Below are 20000 nucleotides of genomic sequence, written 5' to 3'. Positions count from 1 at the left end.
CGAGAGTGTAAGTTTGTGTGTATCTGTGCATGTGCGCGTGTGTGTGTGTGCGTGTGTGTGTGTGTGTGTGTGTGTGTGTGTGTGTGTGTGTGTGTGGAGCTTTGTGTGCTGTTGTGTACACTTGAATGTGAGTATGTCTAAGTGTGTGTGTGTGTTGATGTGTGTATGCATATGTGTGTGTGCGTGTGTGTGTGTGTGTGCCTCCCAGCTTGTGGTAATTAGGGGGTAGGATTAAGAGGTGTGAACAGACATGTGTGTCTGTGTGTTTGGGGCGTGGGGGGAGGGAGTATGTGTGTGTGTGTGTGTGTGTGTGTGCATGTGTGTGTGTGTGTGTGTGTGTGTGTGTGTGTGTGTGTGTGTGTGTGTGCATGCTGCTCTGGGACTTGAGGGGCTTGATACGACAGAGGGGCCCCACTGTTCCTCTCACTGCACCAGCGGGGAACCAGGACTCTGTATTTCAATTAGAATGAATTACCTCCACACACACACACACACACACACGCACACACACACGCGCGCGCGCACATACGCACTCACTCACGCACGCACGCACGCACAGTCACACGCACACACACACCACTGGCTAGCCGCTTTAATCAGCACCTTTAAATGGCCAAATGAGGATGTCAATGCAGAATGATGACCATTTAAATACTACAAGGACTATTAACCAGTAAACCAATACCACTGCGTTTATCTTTAACGCAATTTAGCATTTATAATGCTAACACGTTTTGTTTGTTAACTCACCTGACATAAAGGGCAAACTTACAATCTATATCCACATCATAAGAGAACAAACGGGAAATTGGGGCGGGGGCAACATCTGCACAAGGCTGTCATTGGGACCTCACCTTTAAAGCAGAGGTAAAGAGTTTTGGTCCAAGGACAAGAAATCAAACTACTGAAAAAGGTATGCAGAAACAGTACAAGCAACAATAACTCAAGATTCAACAACACAACAGCAACACCAACAACCATGACACTAAAATGCAAGCAAACAGACAAACAGACAGACAGACAGACAGACAGTCAGACAGACAGACAGAGAGCAATGCAGCCGACACTAAAGAGAGGAGGAATTTGCAATCTGCACGTGGCGTGTTTACAGAGCGCTGCTGGGGGTGGGGGCATGGAAGTGGGAATCAATAGCAGGTACAGAACACACACACACACACACACACACACACACACACACACACACACACACACACACACACACACACACACACACACACACACACACACACACACACCACACCCCCATGCAGACATGCAAAAACACACACACACGCACACACACACACACACACACTCCTGACTGCAGTCCAAGTATGCTGGGGGGGTTTCTGCCATCTGCACACAGAAAGGGTGGGTGTAGAGTGGGGCAAGAGGGGCAAAGAAAGGGGACAGGGGGGGCAACTCCCTCGACACCTCTCATTACAGAGGCTCCTATGCACACACACACTTGCAAATACACACACATACACACACAAAGACACTTATATATACATACAATACACACAAGCACACGTTCATACATACATACATAGTCACATACACATTACACACACTCATATAAACACATGTACACACACATCACAAAGACACAGATATACACATCTCATGTCTGCTCTCTCCTCCCCTTTCCGTCATTGTCTTCTCTTAGCAACGGAAAAGCTATCCACACACACACACACACACACACACACACACACACACACACACACACACACACACACACACACACACACACACACACCTAGCGTTGACCCCATGGGAGAGAGTGGAGGCACGACCCTGTGGATTGATTGGAATAAACATCAGTGTTGAGATGCACACATCCCTCACTGGAGATCAAACAACTGCCCTCAAACACACACACACACACACACACACACACACACACACACACATGTACACGCACAAAAACAGACACACACACACACACACACACACACACACACACACACACACACACACACACACACACACACACCTGTTCTGACAAAGTGACGCATGTACTCTGCCTAAAGCCTGCACACACACCCTCTCACACTCTCTCACACACAAACACACACACCTGCATCCACTTTTGTGTCTCACACATCCTCTCCCACTTTCCCCTAGACCAGCCACTCCCAAGAATAAATATATATAAACAACTAAGCATTTAAAAACTGTATAAAAATAATACTATGTGTGAGTGTATGTGTGTGTGTGTGTGTGTGCTTGCAGGAGGCGGATACATAAAGTGAGATTGAGTGTGAGTGTGTGTGTGTGTGTGTGTGTGTGTGTTGTGGGGGGGGGGGTATTTTTTTCCAGGCGTGGTCTGCAGTGGAGGAGGGGGTGTGAACAAAGGGAAGTGATGGAGAGCTGAAGAGAGACAGAGAGAGAGAGAGAGAAAGAGAGAGAGAGAGAGAGAGAGAGAGAGAGAGAGAGAGACGGAAGGTGCAAGAGGGAGAGTGTCAGGAAAAATAAAAACAATAATTTTGATGGCGATAGCGATATGAAAACACAAAGAACCCCACCCCTCTCTCACTCTTCCACTCCTCTCTCCTCCCTCGCTCCCATTCTTAATAAGTGACTTACGGAGTATAGGGTGTGTTTACGTGTGTGTGCGTGTGTGTGTGTGTGTGCGTGTGTGTGTGTGTAGAGAGAAAGAGAGGGGAACGCGATGGATGAACAGACGAGGGCTCAGAAAGTGTGAGCAGGGAAACGTGTGAAAAAGAGTGGAAAGATGACGCCCAAGATTACGCGAGCCGACATTTCCCTTACCCCACCCCTCCACCCCCTCCCACACACACACACACACACACACACACACACACAAGCACAGACACACACACACACACACCACCACTCCCACTCCCCTTACCACGACAAATAAGTCCCACTGGGAGAAACTGGGATTAACCCCCCTCCCACACACACACACACACACACACACACACACACACACACACACACACACACACACACACCCATCCCACCCCATGCATCCTCTACCCCTCCTCACTGTCGATCGCTTGTTCGCTCACTCCCTTGCTCTGCGTGTGCCTTTCGCTCCACACTTTATATTTCGCCACCAAACAGTCGAGCTGGGAAAAGAGTGGGCATAACAGGGCGTAGGTGTGTGAAAGTGTCTCTCCGTGTGTGTGCGTGTGTGTGTGTGTGTATGTGTGTGTACCTGCCACTATGCTGGCCAGCTGTTGAGTGCGTTGGATAGGGTAGATTTGCCGTGCCTGCGCGATGGCAGAGGCGATTTTGCCGGCATGCCTCTCCTCTCCGTAGGCTCGCAGCAGCGACGCAAGCGCCTGTTGATCCAAGGCATTCAGCACGTCAGCGGCGCTCGGCATTCTGGGAAACCTACGCACACACAGGAGCCCAATTAGGCAGCTTTGACGTCACAGGGTGCAAAAACACACACTCTCTTAACACACAAACACACACACACACACACACACACACACACACACACACACCCCACCCCCCCATACTCCAGGGATGCGGGCTTGAGATCTATAAAAATAGAGAGAGAGAGAGAGAGAGAGAGAGAGAGAGAGAGAGAGAGAGAGAGAAGGAGAAGAAGATAGGAGGAGATGACAGACAAGACAAAAATACTGGATGATAATGTGCATGTAAATCATCCCTTTGTCTGTTTTAATAAACATGTCACATGGACATCCAGACAGACAGAAAGGTAAGTTGATCTACTGCAAAAGAAACAGGCAGGCAGACAGATAGACAGGCAGACAGACAGACAGATAGACAGACAGATAGACTGATAGATAGGTAGATAGATAGACTGATATAGATAAATAGATAGATAGATAGATAGATAGATAGATAGATGGATAGATAGACTGATATAGATAGATAGATAGATAGATAGATAGATAGATAGATAGATAGATAGATAGATAGATAGACTGATATAGATAGATAGATAGATAGATAGATAGATAGATAGATAGATACAGAGACTGGATCAAACACTGTAGCACCACATAGATGTTTTTATTCCCATTTAAAGGCATGAACGCATATGAGTAACATTAACAAATACATTTACATCCAAACATTACCAGGCTTGTTTTTTATTGAGAGAAATAAATAACTGCAATTTGTAGAGCGAATCCCTACCTTTTCTATGGCCACCGTCACACAAAAGATCTGTGTGGCATAAACGCACAGTCCAGACAAGTGCTCATCCCTGACCAACACGAGCTCTAAAACCAACAGAGCCATCGATCACCATGCAGCTGGAGTGGTTTGTGTGTATGGGTCACATCCTGACTGGGCCAGTGGTGGACTCAAATGGTTTATTCTGGTTGTAAAATGTAAACGTTTGTTTGTCTTGTTATTGTGTTATGGGACTGTACTAATACTACCTACGATAGTCAAAGTCTGTATATCTCTAGTCCTAACCACCTGGCCAGTGGGGCAGGGAAACAAGTCAGCTTTATTGCCATATGTTTATGTTTATGTTTACATTTATATATACAAGAGATGTGTCTTGACTGGAAGTGTGACACAAAGAAGCTAAACATATAAGGGGAGCCAAAAGAACAAAGCAAACAGGACATTATTACTTTTCTTTTTCTTTTTTAAATGTAAAAATATATACACGCATACACAAATAAGTTAAAAGAAGCTCTCAGGTGTGCTACGTTTGGATTGACAACTAAGGTATCTTAGCTGGGTGTGTGGGTGTGCTAAACCTACGCATCTACGCAGCCAATGCTAGCAGAGGTAACTTTAGCATTTAGATAATAGCTGGTCCTTGTTAGGCCTACGTTTTAAGAAAGGAAGGGAAATGCTATTTATTGGCCAGCCAAATATACAAAAACGGACACTTTCATATATCACTCTGCTTAAGATCATCCAAGTAAAGTTGCTTATATGGCTGTCATCTAAAAAGACTCCATGTGTGAATTATTTCCTTTAAAAGAAAAAGAATAAAAAAATGAAAAAAAAGAAAGAAAGAAAGAAAGAAAGAAAGAAGAGTGGAGGAGAGAGACGAGGAGTTCCCTGTGTGCAGGTCAGCAGTGGCCAGCTGCTTCGCCCACTTCACCAAACTTCAGGAATTCATATTCATTACGACCAATCCTCTGCCCCCTCCCTCTCTAACGAGGGCACATCCTGTGGGCAGACTCCTCTCTCTCTCCCTCTCTCTCTCTCTCTCTCCACCTCTGTCTCTCTTTTTTAAACCCATCCCTCGATCACGGAGGTTCAGTGTCACAGTGGGTGGGCTGTCCTCTCCTCTCGCCTGTCTTCAAAACTTTGGATTCAACTTCTCAAGAATGTGCCTGGCAGAAGCTGAGTGCGCCTCAGCCAGCACCAGCCAAAACACGGCAGATAATCATCTGACGCAGACACATGAGAGAATGGGATTCCACTGTTTGGAGATAAACAGAAGTGTGTGTGTGTGTGTGTGTGTATGTGAGAATCACTGAACCAAAGAGTGGTTTCTTTAAGGTCCTCCAATTATCTCACTGAGAGAGCTGGGTGAATGACAGGGGAAATGGAAGTGATTCAAAACAGCCTCCGGGATGTGTGTGGCGTTACACTCCAGGCCACGCCATCCCCTGGAACAGGTGTGTGTGTGTGTGTGTGTGTGTTCTGTGAGACCCGTGCACTTCCTGTGGTAAACCTCAGGTGGTATGTATACCTATACACTCCAGTTAGTACTCTCTGCCTGTGTGGCAAGTCACGTACAGGAGGAGGACTGAGTTAACCTCTCTCCCACACCCACCCACCCACACACACACACACACACACACACACACACACACACACACACACACACACACACACACACACACAGGGGGAGGCGGGAGACAGAGACAAAGGGAATTATTAGATGGAAACATTTCCGAGTTCTCCGACTGATGAAGATCCCCCTCTTGCTCTGATGATAGATCTAGAAAGCCACTGACGCTTTCTCTCTCTCTCTCTCTCTCTCTCTCTCACTCACTCACTCCCCCCCTCTCTCTCTCCCTCTCTTCTCTGATAGATCTGTGAAGGCGCAGCAGGTACGCTCAGTACCGAGCCACGACAGGGAAAAAGTTGGGACTCACAAGGGCTCTCATCTCAGAGCCGCTCCTTCTGAAGTGAGTCATTTATTTACTTCATTACCGAGTAATTAGCTGACGGTGGCTTTAGCGCTGCCCAGCTGGAGAGAGGTGGAGGTATTCGGAGATAGAGAGAACGAGGGAGGCATGGAAACAGACAACGAGAAAGAGAGAGAGTCATGAAGAGAGAGAGAGGCATGGGAAGAGAGAAAGAAATAGAGAGAAGCTCAGAGAGCGAGCAAAAGAGAGAGAGAGAGAGAGAGAGAGAGAGAGAGAGAGAGATAAAGAGAGAATCATGAAGAGAGAGAGAGAGGCATGGGAAGAGAGAGATGGTCAGAAAAGCAACATAGGTGCATAGAGAGAGTCCCCAATCAGGAGGGGAGCTCTGAGGTGAGCGAGTTGTCCACTTCTCCGCCACGTTTTCTCTCCCACGTGACGTGACAGTGTTCATATTCATATTCAGATGCTGCCTCCACTCTGATGTCTCTGTTTCACGCTGATGCCCATACATGGACATGCATGCCTACCGGAGTGAGCAGGGGGGCCATGAAAATGTCCTTTTTGGAGTACAAAAGTGCGGGAAAATGTCCCCATCTCCTGCCTGTGTCGTGTTCTTTCTTTCATTCTCTCTCTCGCTCCCTCTTTCTCTCTCCATCTCCCTATATATGAATATGTGAGGAATTTAAGTGCAACACCTTGAATGGAAAACAAAGGTTCCTACAGCATTTCTACTGCAATGGGTTCCATTACTCACCCAGATACTTGAGAGCATCTGCCCACATCCGGCACAGACCCAGGCCACAGGCCACACGGATGGGGCCCACATCCGACACAGTGTGTGTGTGTGTGTGTGTGTGTGTGTGGTAACATGAGAGAGGCTACGGAATTTGATCTGTGCATTACTGACTGCCAGCAGGCTTCCTTCAGGTTCTCCGATTCCCACTGATTCGTGTTTGTTGGCCCACCACCTCAGAGTGGTTAGTGCTTAAAGTCACAGCTCTACAAAACATGCGTAATTCATCTGTGTCCATATTCTCCATAGATCAGCCACACTGAATTTGTGCATTTACATTACATCATTGTACATAATTATTAATGTAACATATTGTCAGATCAGCACTTCACGTCAACATAAAAATGGACATGTCTGACGGCCCTATGTAAAATGTAAAATGTAAAATGTAAAATGTAAAAAGTGAAATGTAAATCAGATATCTAAGCAAAGTATACTTGCGTATACAAGGAATTTGGTCTCTGTATTTATCCCATCCGTGAATTAGTGAACACACACAGTGAGGTGAAGCACACACTAACCCGGAGCAGTGAGCTGCCTTGCTACAGCGGCACTTGGGGAGCAGTGAGGGGTTTGGTGCCTTGCTCAAGGGCACTTCAGCCGTTCCTACTGGCCGGGGATCGAACCGGCAACCCTTTGGTTCCAAACCCGAAGCCCTAACCAGTAGGCCACGATTGCCCCCTCTAATCACTTCGAGAGCGGACTAAAGAAGTCTTACTCCCCGACTTGCCATCAATGTGAGGATCACATTTGAAATGAAGCTGTAATGAGTCTGAGGGTGCTGTGGGTTAAAAGTGGAAGTTTGTCCCTCACCTCTCTCCGTCCATCCTCATGTCCAGGGGCCCATCCTTGCTGAGGGCGAAGCCGCGCTGGGCGCTGTCCATCTGCATGGAGGAGCAGCCAGCGTCCACCAGGGCGGCGCTCACGCTTCCTGGGCCAAAGCCCAGGCCGGTCAGCAGGGAGCTCAGTTCACTAAAGCGCCCCAGCAGCGGATACACACGACCCCTAAACAACCAAGAGAGAGAGAGAGAGACACACACACACACGGGTGTTGAATGCAGGGTCTACAGTAAAACTACAGAACTGGGAGAGAGATATGACATAGATTAATTTGAGAGAGAGTGTGTGTGTATTTGTGTGTGTATGTGTGTGTGTGTGTGTGTGTGTGTGTGTGTGTAGGGGGGGGTGGTATACCTGTCAAAGCAGAGCACACCCACATGTACTGTATTTATGCATCAGTAAGCTTTACTATACACAAACACACACACAGACTCACTCTATTTATGCTTCAGCTTATACAACATGTCAGCATACTTAAACAGACAGACACACAGACACACACACACAATCACCTATTGTATTTATGGATCAGCTTACACAAATATATCAGCAATCTTAAACACACACACACACACACACACACACTGCATTTATGCATCGGCTTACACAAACCAAACAGCAAGCTTAAATACACATACCCACCCCCCCTCCCACACACACACACACCCACACACACACACATGGACCAAGCAATTTCCGGTGAAACCATCTTACGTTCCTCGCAAACGGCATCATAATTAATTAAAGAGGAATTTGTATGATAAACAGCATTAATGTAGGAGGGTGGGCGTTTAGGGCTACCCATAGACAATACACTCACACACACACACACACACACACCACACAGTAACCTAGAGGAGACACTGGGGTGGAATGCATTGTGTCATTTCCTGTTATCATATGCACCAGAACTACACTGTAAAATATATACTCGGCATAGGCATTCAGCATATCTATGTGTATGTTGAAAAGACTATGAACTGTGAAAAGCTTTGAATAAAAAGGAGGCCCATCTGGAAATGACATGCTCTAGAACGGTTCTAGAGGCCGATCATGGAGCTGCACGTTCCTTGACTGTGTGTTACGCTAGCACCACGTTCACTGGATGATGGAGAGATGAATGCCATTGTTGTGTCACACGTGTAGGTCAATTTTCTTAAACTCTTGTGAAGTGCGGGGCCCTGACATTTTTCTTCAGGCATCTCCGAGACAGCCTGATGAAGATAAAGAATGCCTGTTCTGTCAGGCAGGACCTCAGGTTAACCCTATCACTGCCAGCCATCAAGAGTGACGCGAACATGCCTTTCACTGTCACTCTTTTCGCTTTCTTGCCCTCATTATCTATCCTGCACCCCCTCCCCTCTTTCTCTCTATCTATCTATCTATCTGTCTGTCTGTCTGTCTATCTATCTATCCATCTATATATCTCTCGCTCTTCACCTCTATCTGCTCATCTGCCCTCGCTGCGGTGGTGTCTGTCCTGTTTTCCTCTCTCTCTCCCCATCTCTCTCTCTCTCGCTTTCTCTCCATCCCACCCTTCCTCTCTCTCTCTGCTCATCTTCGCCCTGACTGTGTCTGTACTGTGTAGCTGCATGCAATTTTCATGTGACCTTTTCAGCAGAGGCATGAGAGGAGAGGAGAGGAGAGGAGAGGAGAGGAGAGAAGAGGAGAGAAGAGGAGAGGAGAGGAGAGAAGAGGGGAGGAGTGAAGAGGAGAGGAGAGGAGAGGAGAGGAGAGAAGAGGAGAGGAGAGGAGAGAAGAGGAGAGAAGAGAAGAGGAGAGGAGAGGAGAGAAGAGGAGAGGAGAGGGGAGGAGTGAAGAGGAGAGGAGAGGAGAGGAGAGAAGAGAAGAGGAGAGAAGAGGAGAGGAGAGAGGAGAGAAGAGGAGAGGAGAGAAGAGGAGAGGGGAGGAGAGAAGAGGAGAGAGGAGAGAAGAGGAGAGGAGAGAAGAGGAGAGGGGAGGAGAGAAGAGGAGAGGAGAGAAGAGAAGAGGAGAGGAGAGGAGAGAAGAGAAGAGGAGAGGAGAGAAGAGGAGAGGGGAGGAGAGAAGAGAAGAGGAGAGGAGAGAAGAGGAGAGGGGAGGAGAGAGGAGGAGAGGAGAGAAGAGGAGAGGAGAGGGGAGGAGAGAAGAGAAGAGGAGAGGAGAGGAGAGGAGAGGAGAGGAGAGGAGAGAAGAGGAGAGGAGAGGAGAGAAGAGGAGAGGAGAGGAGAGGGGAGGGAGGGGAGGGGAGGGGAGGAGAGGAGGAGGAGAGGAGGAGGAGAGGAGAGTGAAAGAGAGGAGAGGAGAAGAGAGGAGAGGAGAGAAAAGAGGGGGAGAGGAGAGCAGGAGGAGGGAAGGACAGGAGTGGAGAGGGGAGAAGAGGAGAAGAAAGGAGAAAATGTCTGTGTGCGCATGTGTGTATGTGTGAAAGAGAGGGCAGCAAGAGGTCAAGGCCAAGCAGTAGGCAGATAACCCAATCGTCATGCCAACATCACTATCCCACATCACCATGGCATCAGCATCCACTGGCACAACTCCATGGAAACCAGCTCTCTTGAACAACACAAAGAAAGAGGCACGAATCAACAAACCCACAACTAGAGGAAGACAGGAGGACGACAAGGCAAATCATGGAAGTGCAAGCAAGTCGGAGAGAGAGAGAGAGAGAGAGAGAGAGAGAGAGAGTGTGAGAGAGAAGAGAGAAAGAGAACGGGAACAAGGGAGAACTTGAGTGAGTGTGTGTGAGACAGAAAGACAGAGAGAAAGAGCGAGACAATAAGTGAGTGTGTGTGAGAGAGACAGAGAGAGAAAGAAGGAGAGAGGGATAGAATGATAGAGTGAGTGAGTATGTGAGAGAGAGAAAGAGAGAGAGTGAAAAGCAAAAGTGCGAGGCAACTCCAGGCAACTCCTGAGTGCTGAGTGCATGTGCAGGTCCGCCCCCGGTGGCTGTGGGTGGCAGCGGGGTCTTACCCAGCAGGCCTTGGGGTCCCTGTCTCTGTTCGCCCACGCCGCGCCACGCCACACCACGCCGCGCAGTGCGCTCCTGGAAGATCAAGGGCAGTCGCGCGCTACGCCCGCACAGCTCGGGCATCCCCTGCCAGAGAGCCCCAAAGAACACCACCGCACCGCAGAGTGTGTGTGTGTGTGTGTGTGTATGTGTGTGTGTGTGTGTGTCTGTCTGTGTGTGGGGGAGGCCTCTCTCTCTCCAACTTGCTCTCACCTCCCTTTCTCTATCTGACTCTGTCTATTTCTCTCTCTGTATCTCTTTCTCAAACTCTACACCCCCACCCCCCCACCCCCGCCCTCTCTAACCCTGCCTCTCTCTCAGCGCCTCTGCACCTTCATTAATTTGTTGGAAAATCTATAGCGAGGCATTCTCCTCTCCTCCCACGCGCTCCGTGGCAGAACATCCCTCCGCTCCCCTCCCCTCTGCACCCCCCCACATACGCCCCCGCGCTGCAGGGAGAGGGGAGCCTCGGCTCTTCCCCTGTCCTCCACCCCCGCACGGTGCTCTCCACCCAGCCCAACACACACACACAACACACACACACACACACACACACACACACTATCTAGTAAGCATGGCTCCACAGGTCCCACTGTCTCCCCTGCATGTGTGTGTGTGTGTGTGTGTGTGTGTGTGTGTGTGTGTGTGTGTGTGTGTGTGCATGAGTTAGTGTGTGTGTGTATGTGTGGGTGCATGTGTTTGTATGTGTGTCTGAGTGTGTTAGTGCATGTATGTGTGTCAGACTAGCTGTGATATAGGACTCCTGAGGACCCAGAGAGTTATTGCATAACATAACCATAGCACATACAGACATACACACACAGACAAACACACACAAAAACACACAAAACTAATTAACATTCGCTGAGGCCAATGAGAAGTTCTGCCCAACAAGACAACTTGTTGCTGGTTTCTGTCTGTAGTCACGCAGAAATCACACACACACACACGCACGCACGCACGCTACAAAAATACACCCAAACACATGGACATGGACATGCACAACCACGCACGTACGCACGCACACATAATCAACATAACATGACAACTGTTTTGTGTGTGTGTGTGTGTGTGTGTGTGTGTGTGTGTGTGTGTGTGTGTGTGTGTGTGCATGCTGTCCGAATGCCTTTATTTTGTTCATTTAGTAGAGACCAGGGGGCCTTTCGAGATTGTGTCACTGGGCAAGCACAGCATTTCAGGGGTTAAAACCTGGTCTTGCCCCTGGTGTCTGAGGGAAGTGATCCTCAATCCATTCATCTACCCACCTATCCATACACCACTACAACTTCACTGCACATCTTAAAGAACTAGTGCAGCCCCCGCTAAAAACATGCTTTTCTTGTAGAAACCCCGTAGCCCAAATGCATGCCCGCAGATAGGCCTGCTTTAAAAATAGGATGATAGTAGGAAAAAACATCCTTCCAGCAAAGCATTCAATTATGCTTTTAATAAATGCATCACTGCTTTTGACATTTTTTTACAGATGACAAAATGACAAAGGGCTAACATTAATAACTGTTTTGAGTAAGGCTATGTTTAGGCTATTTAAATAAATTGATGATAGAAAATGTAAACACTAGCCTAGAAATCTAGACGCACCCTAGTGGCAGCAAATGCAATTTGCAGCAAGGGTAGCCTACTGTAGCAAGCGTTGGCTTGCAAGCTGGAAAAATTAAACTTCGACCAGGCCAATCACATCGTGTATAGAGTTGGCGGCGGTTCCGCTGTGAATTCCCTGCTACTTGAAAACAAAGAAGACGGATGCTGCTGCTGGCGAACAGCAGTCTTTGAATCATGACTCGAATTAAGCTTTTTTTAAATTGGCAAAAGTTTGATCAACTAGCCAACTAGCTCTGCTGGTGGGAAAATGCATGGGACTCATGAGTTGTGTAGCGCTATCCTATTGTGTGCAGAGGAAATTTGAAAGACAACCGTTTATCCCGCCCCTCGGATTGAGCAGTGCCAATGTTAAGTTCCCAGGCCCTAAATCTTGATGTGGGTTTGGCTCGTCAGACTAGGTAAACACCATTTTGTGGACTGATGCATTGTCAAATGAGGGGTTGGTTGCCGTGTTGTTGGAAAATCTGTGGAATGATATTATGCAAGCAAACCACATCCAGAGGCAGCCTCTATCATTTTGAGGTGTGATGAGTAAGGCATAATGTATAGAACGCCGGTCATTACTGGGAAAATAAGTCCCGACAGGGTGAACCGGACCCCGTTGTGCAGCGGCTTATTGCACGGCTACTTGCCAAAACAAGTGTTACAATACTAAACTCCCCACGATATCACTTTAGCCTACATAGCCTAGCCTATTTGTTACCGTTCATCGTGGCATTTGCTGAGAAACAAATAGTTTGCATCAACACATGCTGAACTTGAATCAAACATTCTTTAGAACACAGCTGATCAACCGTCTGCTTTCACTTTTGAATGAAGTTCCAGTCCTTGCGTAGTGATATGGAAGACGTATCAGAAGCACAAAACCCGTTGCCATTAACAGCGGTAATTATATGTTTGCAGCGGTAATTACATATTTTACCGTAGAACTTTGGGAAATCCCATTCAAGCCAATGGAGCGTTCTACTTGTCTTGTGAAGAGCCGTGTAATAATGTGCTTTAATGTTATCGTATTTCACATCCAAACATTTTACTTTTACTTTTTTTCAGTACTGCACACACACACACACACACACACACACACACACACACACACACACAGGCGTTCCTGTCATATATATATATGCCTGTGTATGTGTGTGTGTTTCTCTCTATCTGTCACATACTGTATGCACACTCTCACACCTAGACATACACTCTCCCCCCTCTCACACAAACACACACACAAACACACATACACACTCTCTCTTTGACACACCCATGCATACACACCCAGACATACAGACACACACACTCTCTCTTTGACACACCCATACATACACACACAGACATACAGAAACACACACACACACACACACACACACACAGACTCACACACGGCCTTAGCCTCTCGCGGTCATTTCACTCGAGGAGTGAAAAGGCAATAACATGGCCTGACACAGCCTAATCAATATGTGAGCAGAGCAGAGCAGAGGCACAGATTAAGCCCTGGGCCCACTACCGCTCAGAGGAGCTCCAAGCAACCTGCACACGCCTCCAAATGCCATACTGCCTTCGCCTCGGTGAGCATCTCTCTGAGCACCTCTCTGAGCATGACACACACACACACACACACACACACACACACAGACATACACATATTGACACCCATACACACGGCACGTGAAAAAACACAGAAACACTAGACACACTGACAGTACACAAGTGCGCGCACACACACACACACACACACACACACAGACACACACACAAAAGGTCTATAGTCAGTCCAGGACATGGCAACCTTTATTCCAAGAATAACCTGCTGTTTTCAAGGCTTCCTAGAAACACCAATGCTGCTGGGAAAGGCCAGTAGCATAATGTTTTCAGCTTCCATCAGCCCTAAAGAGTCTTTGATATATCTAAAGCAGAATGTGTATTTTAGGAATGACTATGTGACCACAACACTGTGAGTGTTCCACAGTTCGCAGCTACATGGTAAACACACTATTTAACTCCTCTTCTGCGGTCTCCCTGAATGTTAGCACTAGCCCATGCAGGCTAAAGTGAGCCAACAGCTGCGCTAGCTCTGTGACTGCTAGCGTTAGCCCATGTACAGTGAGCCAATGGCGAAGCTCTATTTAGTGTGAGTGTTAGACCATGTAGGCTACAGTAAGCCCATTGTGCAGCTCTGCTATCCTTGCTATCATGTTAACATTAGCCCATGTACAGCCAGTGGTGTTACAACTTCACCATCTCTGTGAAAGTTCACATTAGCCTGTGTGCCTGTGGTGCAGCTCTTTCATATCATCTCTGTGACAGATAATGCTAGCCCATGTAGGCTACAATGAATGTGTGGTTAGCTCTGCTATCTCTTGAATTTCCCCTCGGCGATCAATAAATTGTAATGTAGTTCTGCTGAGACAATACTGTTAACCCGAGTACTGTGAGTGCAGGTCTGCTGCCTCTGTGATCGTTAGCGTTAGCCCGAGTAAAGTGAGTGCAGGTCTGCTGTCTCTGTGATCGTTAGCATTAGCCCGAGTACCGTGAGTGCAGGTCTGCTGTCTCTGTGATCGTTAGCGTTAGCCCTGTTACTGTGAGCCTGTGGTGCAGCCCGTGGTGCAACTCTGGTCTTCCTCTGAGCCTGCATCACTGTGGGGGCTCCCCCTCCTCACCACTGGGATTTCTTCACCTCCAAATGATTTGAGAATATGCAAAACACTTATGTAACATTTTTTTTAAATTATTAACTTCTTTATGAGGCTTAAACAGAGCGTAGGAGATATAAATGTCTTATGCAAGGTCTTATATTATTAAAGAGGACAAGTTTCACAAGTGTGTGTGTGTGTGTGTGTGTGTGTGTGTGTGGTATTCACATATAATTGCTTAGGAGGAGCAATCTATTTATAGCTGTGCAACCCACAACACTGACATCACAGTGAAGTTAAAACTGTACAGCGAGGGAAACAGATTCCCTCTTGGCCTCAGCACACCCTCTCTTCCTCCCTGCACCTCCTTATTTCTCTCCCTCGTGGATAGACAGCAGACTCAGACGAGGTACCCGGAATGGGAAATACGCTCAGCAGAATTCCCAGCGTCTGCTTGGGAATTATTTGCCGGATATTTACATGATGGAGACGGAAGGAAAATAAGAACTGGAACAGAAGGGGTGGGGATGGGGGGGGGGGGGGGGGGGGGGGAGGGGCTACAATCCACGGGAGGCCTGCAGAATAATGCACTGATCTCTCAGTCAGACAGGGATCACAAGAGATCTGAGATGGGACCATAAAACAATCTGTTGGTGGTGCGTGTGTGTGTGTGTGTGTGTGTGTGTGTGTGTGTGTGTTAGGGGGAGGGGAGGGGAGGGGAGGGGGTGAGTCATCAATGCGCTGAGCGTACAGTCTTGGGATGCATGAGTCAGAGAGCGGCACAGAAACATGGGATAATGGAGACGGATGGCAGATAAACACCTGCACACACGCACACAAACACACACACACACACACACACTCACGCACGCACGCACGCACAGGCGGCAGGTGTTCTCTTCCCACGTCTATCTTCCCTGAGGATGCTGAATATGTAAAAACATGTCCACTAGTTCCAGCTCCTTGGGTGTGAAAACGGTCATTTCTGCCAGCCAAGTAGCCCTACGTCACATACACACCACAGGGTAGAGAAAAGACATATAGAATACAGAACATGGAATATAGAATACAGAACATGTAGCGTCCATAGACTGTAAAAAACGGTAGCGTTATGTGGAGTCATAGAACATACCTATAGAATACAGAACATAGAACAGTGAAAAGCCTTGAGTACAGAATGCATAACATACAGGAATACAGACTGTGGGATATAAAACAAACAGTCCTATAACAAGCAACTCCTTGTGAGGGCTGCTGTGACGTGTTTTCTTCAATAAGTTCGATCCACGACTGTTAAATAAATTACAGCGTAAGACCTTAATGACTGCATTCAATGGTATCCATAGCAATAGAAGGCACCATGCTGTATCCTCAAGTAAATAAGGAAAATAATCTTTAGTACTCTAGCATTTAGCATTTCCTGTCACAGCTGGCCTGTGGAGGTCAGGGCATTATGTTATATGATCAACAACAATAACACATATTTTCTACAATACACTGATTATATTCTGAAAGGGGCATGTAAATCAGACAACTAAGTAATATTTTCAACAAGTCAACTCTGTTTGCATGTAATCCTTCTTTTAGATCATGATAAATGAGAGTCTAAAATTGACTTGCATCATTTCAGTATCATGACAAAAAGCTCTTCTGTTCTACTGCATTAGCAGAGCTCCTTCTAAGACCTTCCACAGTGCTAAAGGTAGACGCATGGACCCCAGGCCTCGTCAGATCTAGACTACGCCTGAGCCAGCTCTGTTCCAGGGTAAGCTGTTGTAGACTATGCCTTATGCCTGAGCTAGCTCTGTTCCAGGGTAAGCTGTTGTAGACTATGCCTTATGCCTGAGCTAGCTCTGTTCCAGGGTAAGCTGTTGTAGACTATGCCTTATGCCTGAGCTAGCTCTGTTTCAGGGTAAGCTGCTCTAGATGCCTGAGCCAGCTCTGTTTCAAGGTAAGCTGTTCTAGACTATGCCTTATGCCTGAGCCAGCTCTGTTCCAGGGTAAGATGATCTAGACTACGCCTGAGCTAGCTCTGTTTCAGTGAGTGTGTATTTGATCTGGCCTACATTCATATCACCAGCACTGCTACTTTTGCCCTGAAGCAGCACTTAATCAATTAGGAACGCTTTCAGAAATCTTTTGTTCTCACTCTCTCTCTCTCTGCTCTCAATTTTCAGCATATGCAAAAGCATGCCACACACACACAGACAGACAAACACACACACACACACACACACACACACACACACACACACACACACACACACAGCTGCAGTGGTGTAATGGAGTGTGTTAGTGTTGGCCTGCAGTCCGTTTGTGTCGCTCTCCTCCTCTCTCACCCTGCCCTGTCCCTATCAGTGGCATCTCAATTCCTGATACAGTGGATCACTGACATCATCAAGCAGGGCGCGCACACACAAACACGCAAAGAAACACACACACATACACACACACACAGAAAACGCACACATACACACACACACACACACACACACACACACACACACACACACACACACACACCTACAAACAACAAACACAAAAACAGGCCGATCTAATCAAAATTCATACGATTTATAGTCATCTGTTTCGGCACAAAATGAGTTGAGGTTCGTTTCCACTGGTAAGATCTGCCTGCATACTAAAAACACTGGTATCGTGAGGCTTTCACTCCACTCTGCTCCACATCCAGTGACCTTTGATTGCTCATGGAGATTCAATTCAATTTCAATTCAATTAAATCCCATTAGTTGAATTCGGTGCAATGAACAATAGATATTGCCTCACTTTACAAATAGCATTAGAGCCCCTCTAGAGTAAAGCCATGGTAACAGTGGAAAAACAAATGTTCCTTTTTAAAAGGAACAGGTTTCCATCCGCATGAGACGTCGAGGAATTTGAGAAAGTGATTAAATAAATCAGAAGGGCTGAATTTTTGAAGTAGTGTGGCTTTTTAAAAAAGGCATTCAGAACATGTTTGATGATGGTGGAGGTTATTGTCCAATGTGTATAACAATACCAGTGGTATTAAATGGTACCTAGAGTGTTGCTGAGTGTACAAATCCAGAGTGCTAACCAGTGGGTCACGGCTGCACACAAATTGCGAATGTGGATAATACAGTGTGATTTTTTAATGTTAACTTCAATTGGTGAATAACCACCAATTGAAGTTAACATTAAAAAAGAGTTTATCCACCACTCTTCTAACTCTTCTAATAAGAGGTGGATAAACTGCATTTACTTGCGTTTAGCCTCCACTACAGCCCTGTGTGTATCATCCAAATGTGTTTGAAGCAATTATCTTGATAAAACATCTACATTGTGTTGCTTTAAATGACAAAGTGTTTTGTGTAGTTGTTGGTGACTTGTCTCTGTTCTGCTGTCCCATGAACAGAATCTTATGAGTACACAGTGACTCAGCAGCTTCCGTTCTGCTGCCAACCCGGAGCTCCCCCACACTCCCGCCATTTGTGTGGACACAGGAGCTGAAAATATCACACACACACACACACACACACACACACACACACACACACACACACACAAACACACAACCCGGTTCTCCCACACTCCCGCCATTTCAAGCATGTGGACACAGGAGCTGAAAATATCACACACACACACGCACAAACAGACATACACACACACATGCACACACAGACACACACACACACAGTGCTCCCACACTCCCGCCATTTCAAGCGTATGGATGCAGAAGCTGGATATAAAGGGCCGCTTTGAAAGACACGTTGAGGTGGGATAGAGAGAGAGAGAGAGAAAGAGAGAAAGAGAGAGAGAGAGAGAGAGAGAAAAAGAAAGAGAGAGAGAGACATAGAGAGAGCTGCACAAACAGCTGAGATCCCAAAATAAGATTCAATAGCAAAGTGGGTCCACCTGAAGTGCGATATTTCTGGACAAAATAATACCAGAAAATAGTAGGAAACCCTGCAGCAGCACAGAAGGTTGCAGGTGCAGCCTGTGATGGACATTTCCTCCTCCCTCAGTGGACTCTCCTTGTGTTGTTTTGAAAACGATCAGCCCACCTTGCCCGTACTTATCTCTTAAGACAACAGACACGAAGTTTAAGACATGAAACACCTCAAGGGCCTGACCTGTAATTAACTCACCGCCGCATGTTTGTTTTCTCGTTAAATTAGGCTAATCACTTCAATGTTTACTGATCGTCTACCTACACAGGTGTGGGAAACATGCATAGAAAGCAAGTCAGCAATTTATTTACGTGTCTCTGCCCATTATTTCATAGAAACGCCTCTGGGCTGTGAGAATACAGGACTGGAGACACTCAATATCGCCTCTCAACAACAGAGTATCCGATTGTACAGCTTGGAGACTGGAGGCACTCAATATCGCCTCCCAACAGATGTGTCCAATTGTACAGCTCTACGACTGCGAACCCGATTTTACAGCTTGGCGACTGCGAAGCACTCAATATCGCCTCTCAACAACAGAGTGTCCGACTGTACAGCTTGGAGACTGGAAGCCATGTGGGGACCATGATCACGAAGCGCTGATAAATCTCAATGACACTGTGATCTGCTTTAAATAAAAGACTGCCGCTCTTTTGTTCTCGCCTCTGTAAGCTCTTAAGCCGGATGCGCAGCTATGGGTGACCTTTTAGCAATCAAACTGAAACAATTTCCTGTCGCAGGGCAGGAGGGGAGGGGAAGAAAAAAGATAAGGTGACCTCGGACGACAGTGAGCCCGTCCTGCGGTTCTCACCGCACGTTCCTCTCTCTCTCTTTCTCTCTCCTGGCCGTGGCGCCAAGAGAGAGACGAGTGGCGGGAGAGGGATGCAGGCTTAGTGGTGCTGGCCGGCCGGCACCACAGTGCAGTCAGTGTCTCTGGATCACTGTGTAAGCTCAGTGCTAGGAATAACATTATTAATATGTTTCCCCTATATTGAAAAATATCTGGAAAAAAAAAAAAAAAACTGTAACTCTCAGGTCCAAGGTGAGAACAGCTACCGAGGGCATAGGAGTTCTGTGAGTATGTGTGTACGTTAGGAAGTGTGCATTGATGTGTGTAGCACTTACACA

At 47.0% G+C, this 20000-nt stretch overlaps 1 protein-coding gene and 1 long non-coding RNA gene across 2 annotated transcripts in view; one reads left to right on the top strand and one right to left on the bottom strand.

The window, feature by feature from the left end:
* The window catches only part of mettl15 (methyltransferase like 15), a 103846-nt gene that overhangs the window by 16149 nt on the left and 67697 nt on the right, over positions 1-20000 (bottom strand). The window contains 2 exon segments of the mRNA XM_042074630.1: positions 3191-3369; positions 7684-7875. Of these exon segments, the coding sequence (XP_041930564.1) occupies positions 3191-3369; positions 7684-7875 (371 nt within the window).
* LOC121694457 lies at positions 4470-18006 on the top strand. Its single transcript, XR_006025761.1, has 3 exons — positions 4470-4483; positions 14172-14177; positions 17936-18006. It is a non-coding gene; the product is annotated as an uncharacterized LOC121694457 (long non-coding RNA).

This window comes from Alosa sapidissima, chromosome 20, assembly GCF_018492685.1.
Source record: "Alosa sapidissima isolate fAloSap1 chromosome 20, fAloSap1.pri, whole genome shotgun sequence".
In the NCBI taxonomy this organism is placed as follows: Eukaryota; Metazoa; Chordata; class Actinopteri; order Clupeiformes; family Clupeidae; genus Alosa; species Alosa sapidissima.
This window is presented reverse-complemented; position numbering and strand designations above follow the sequence as displayed.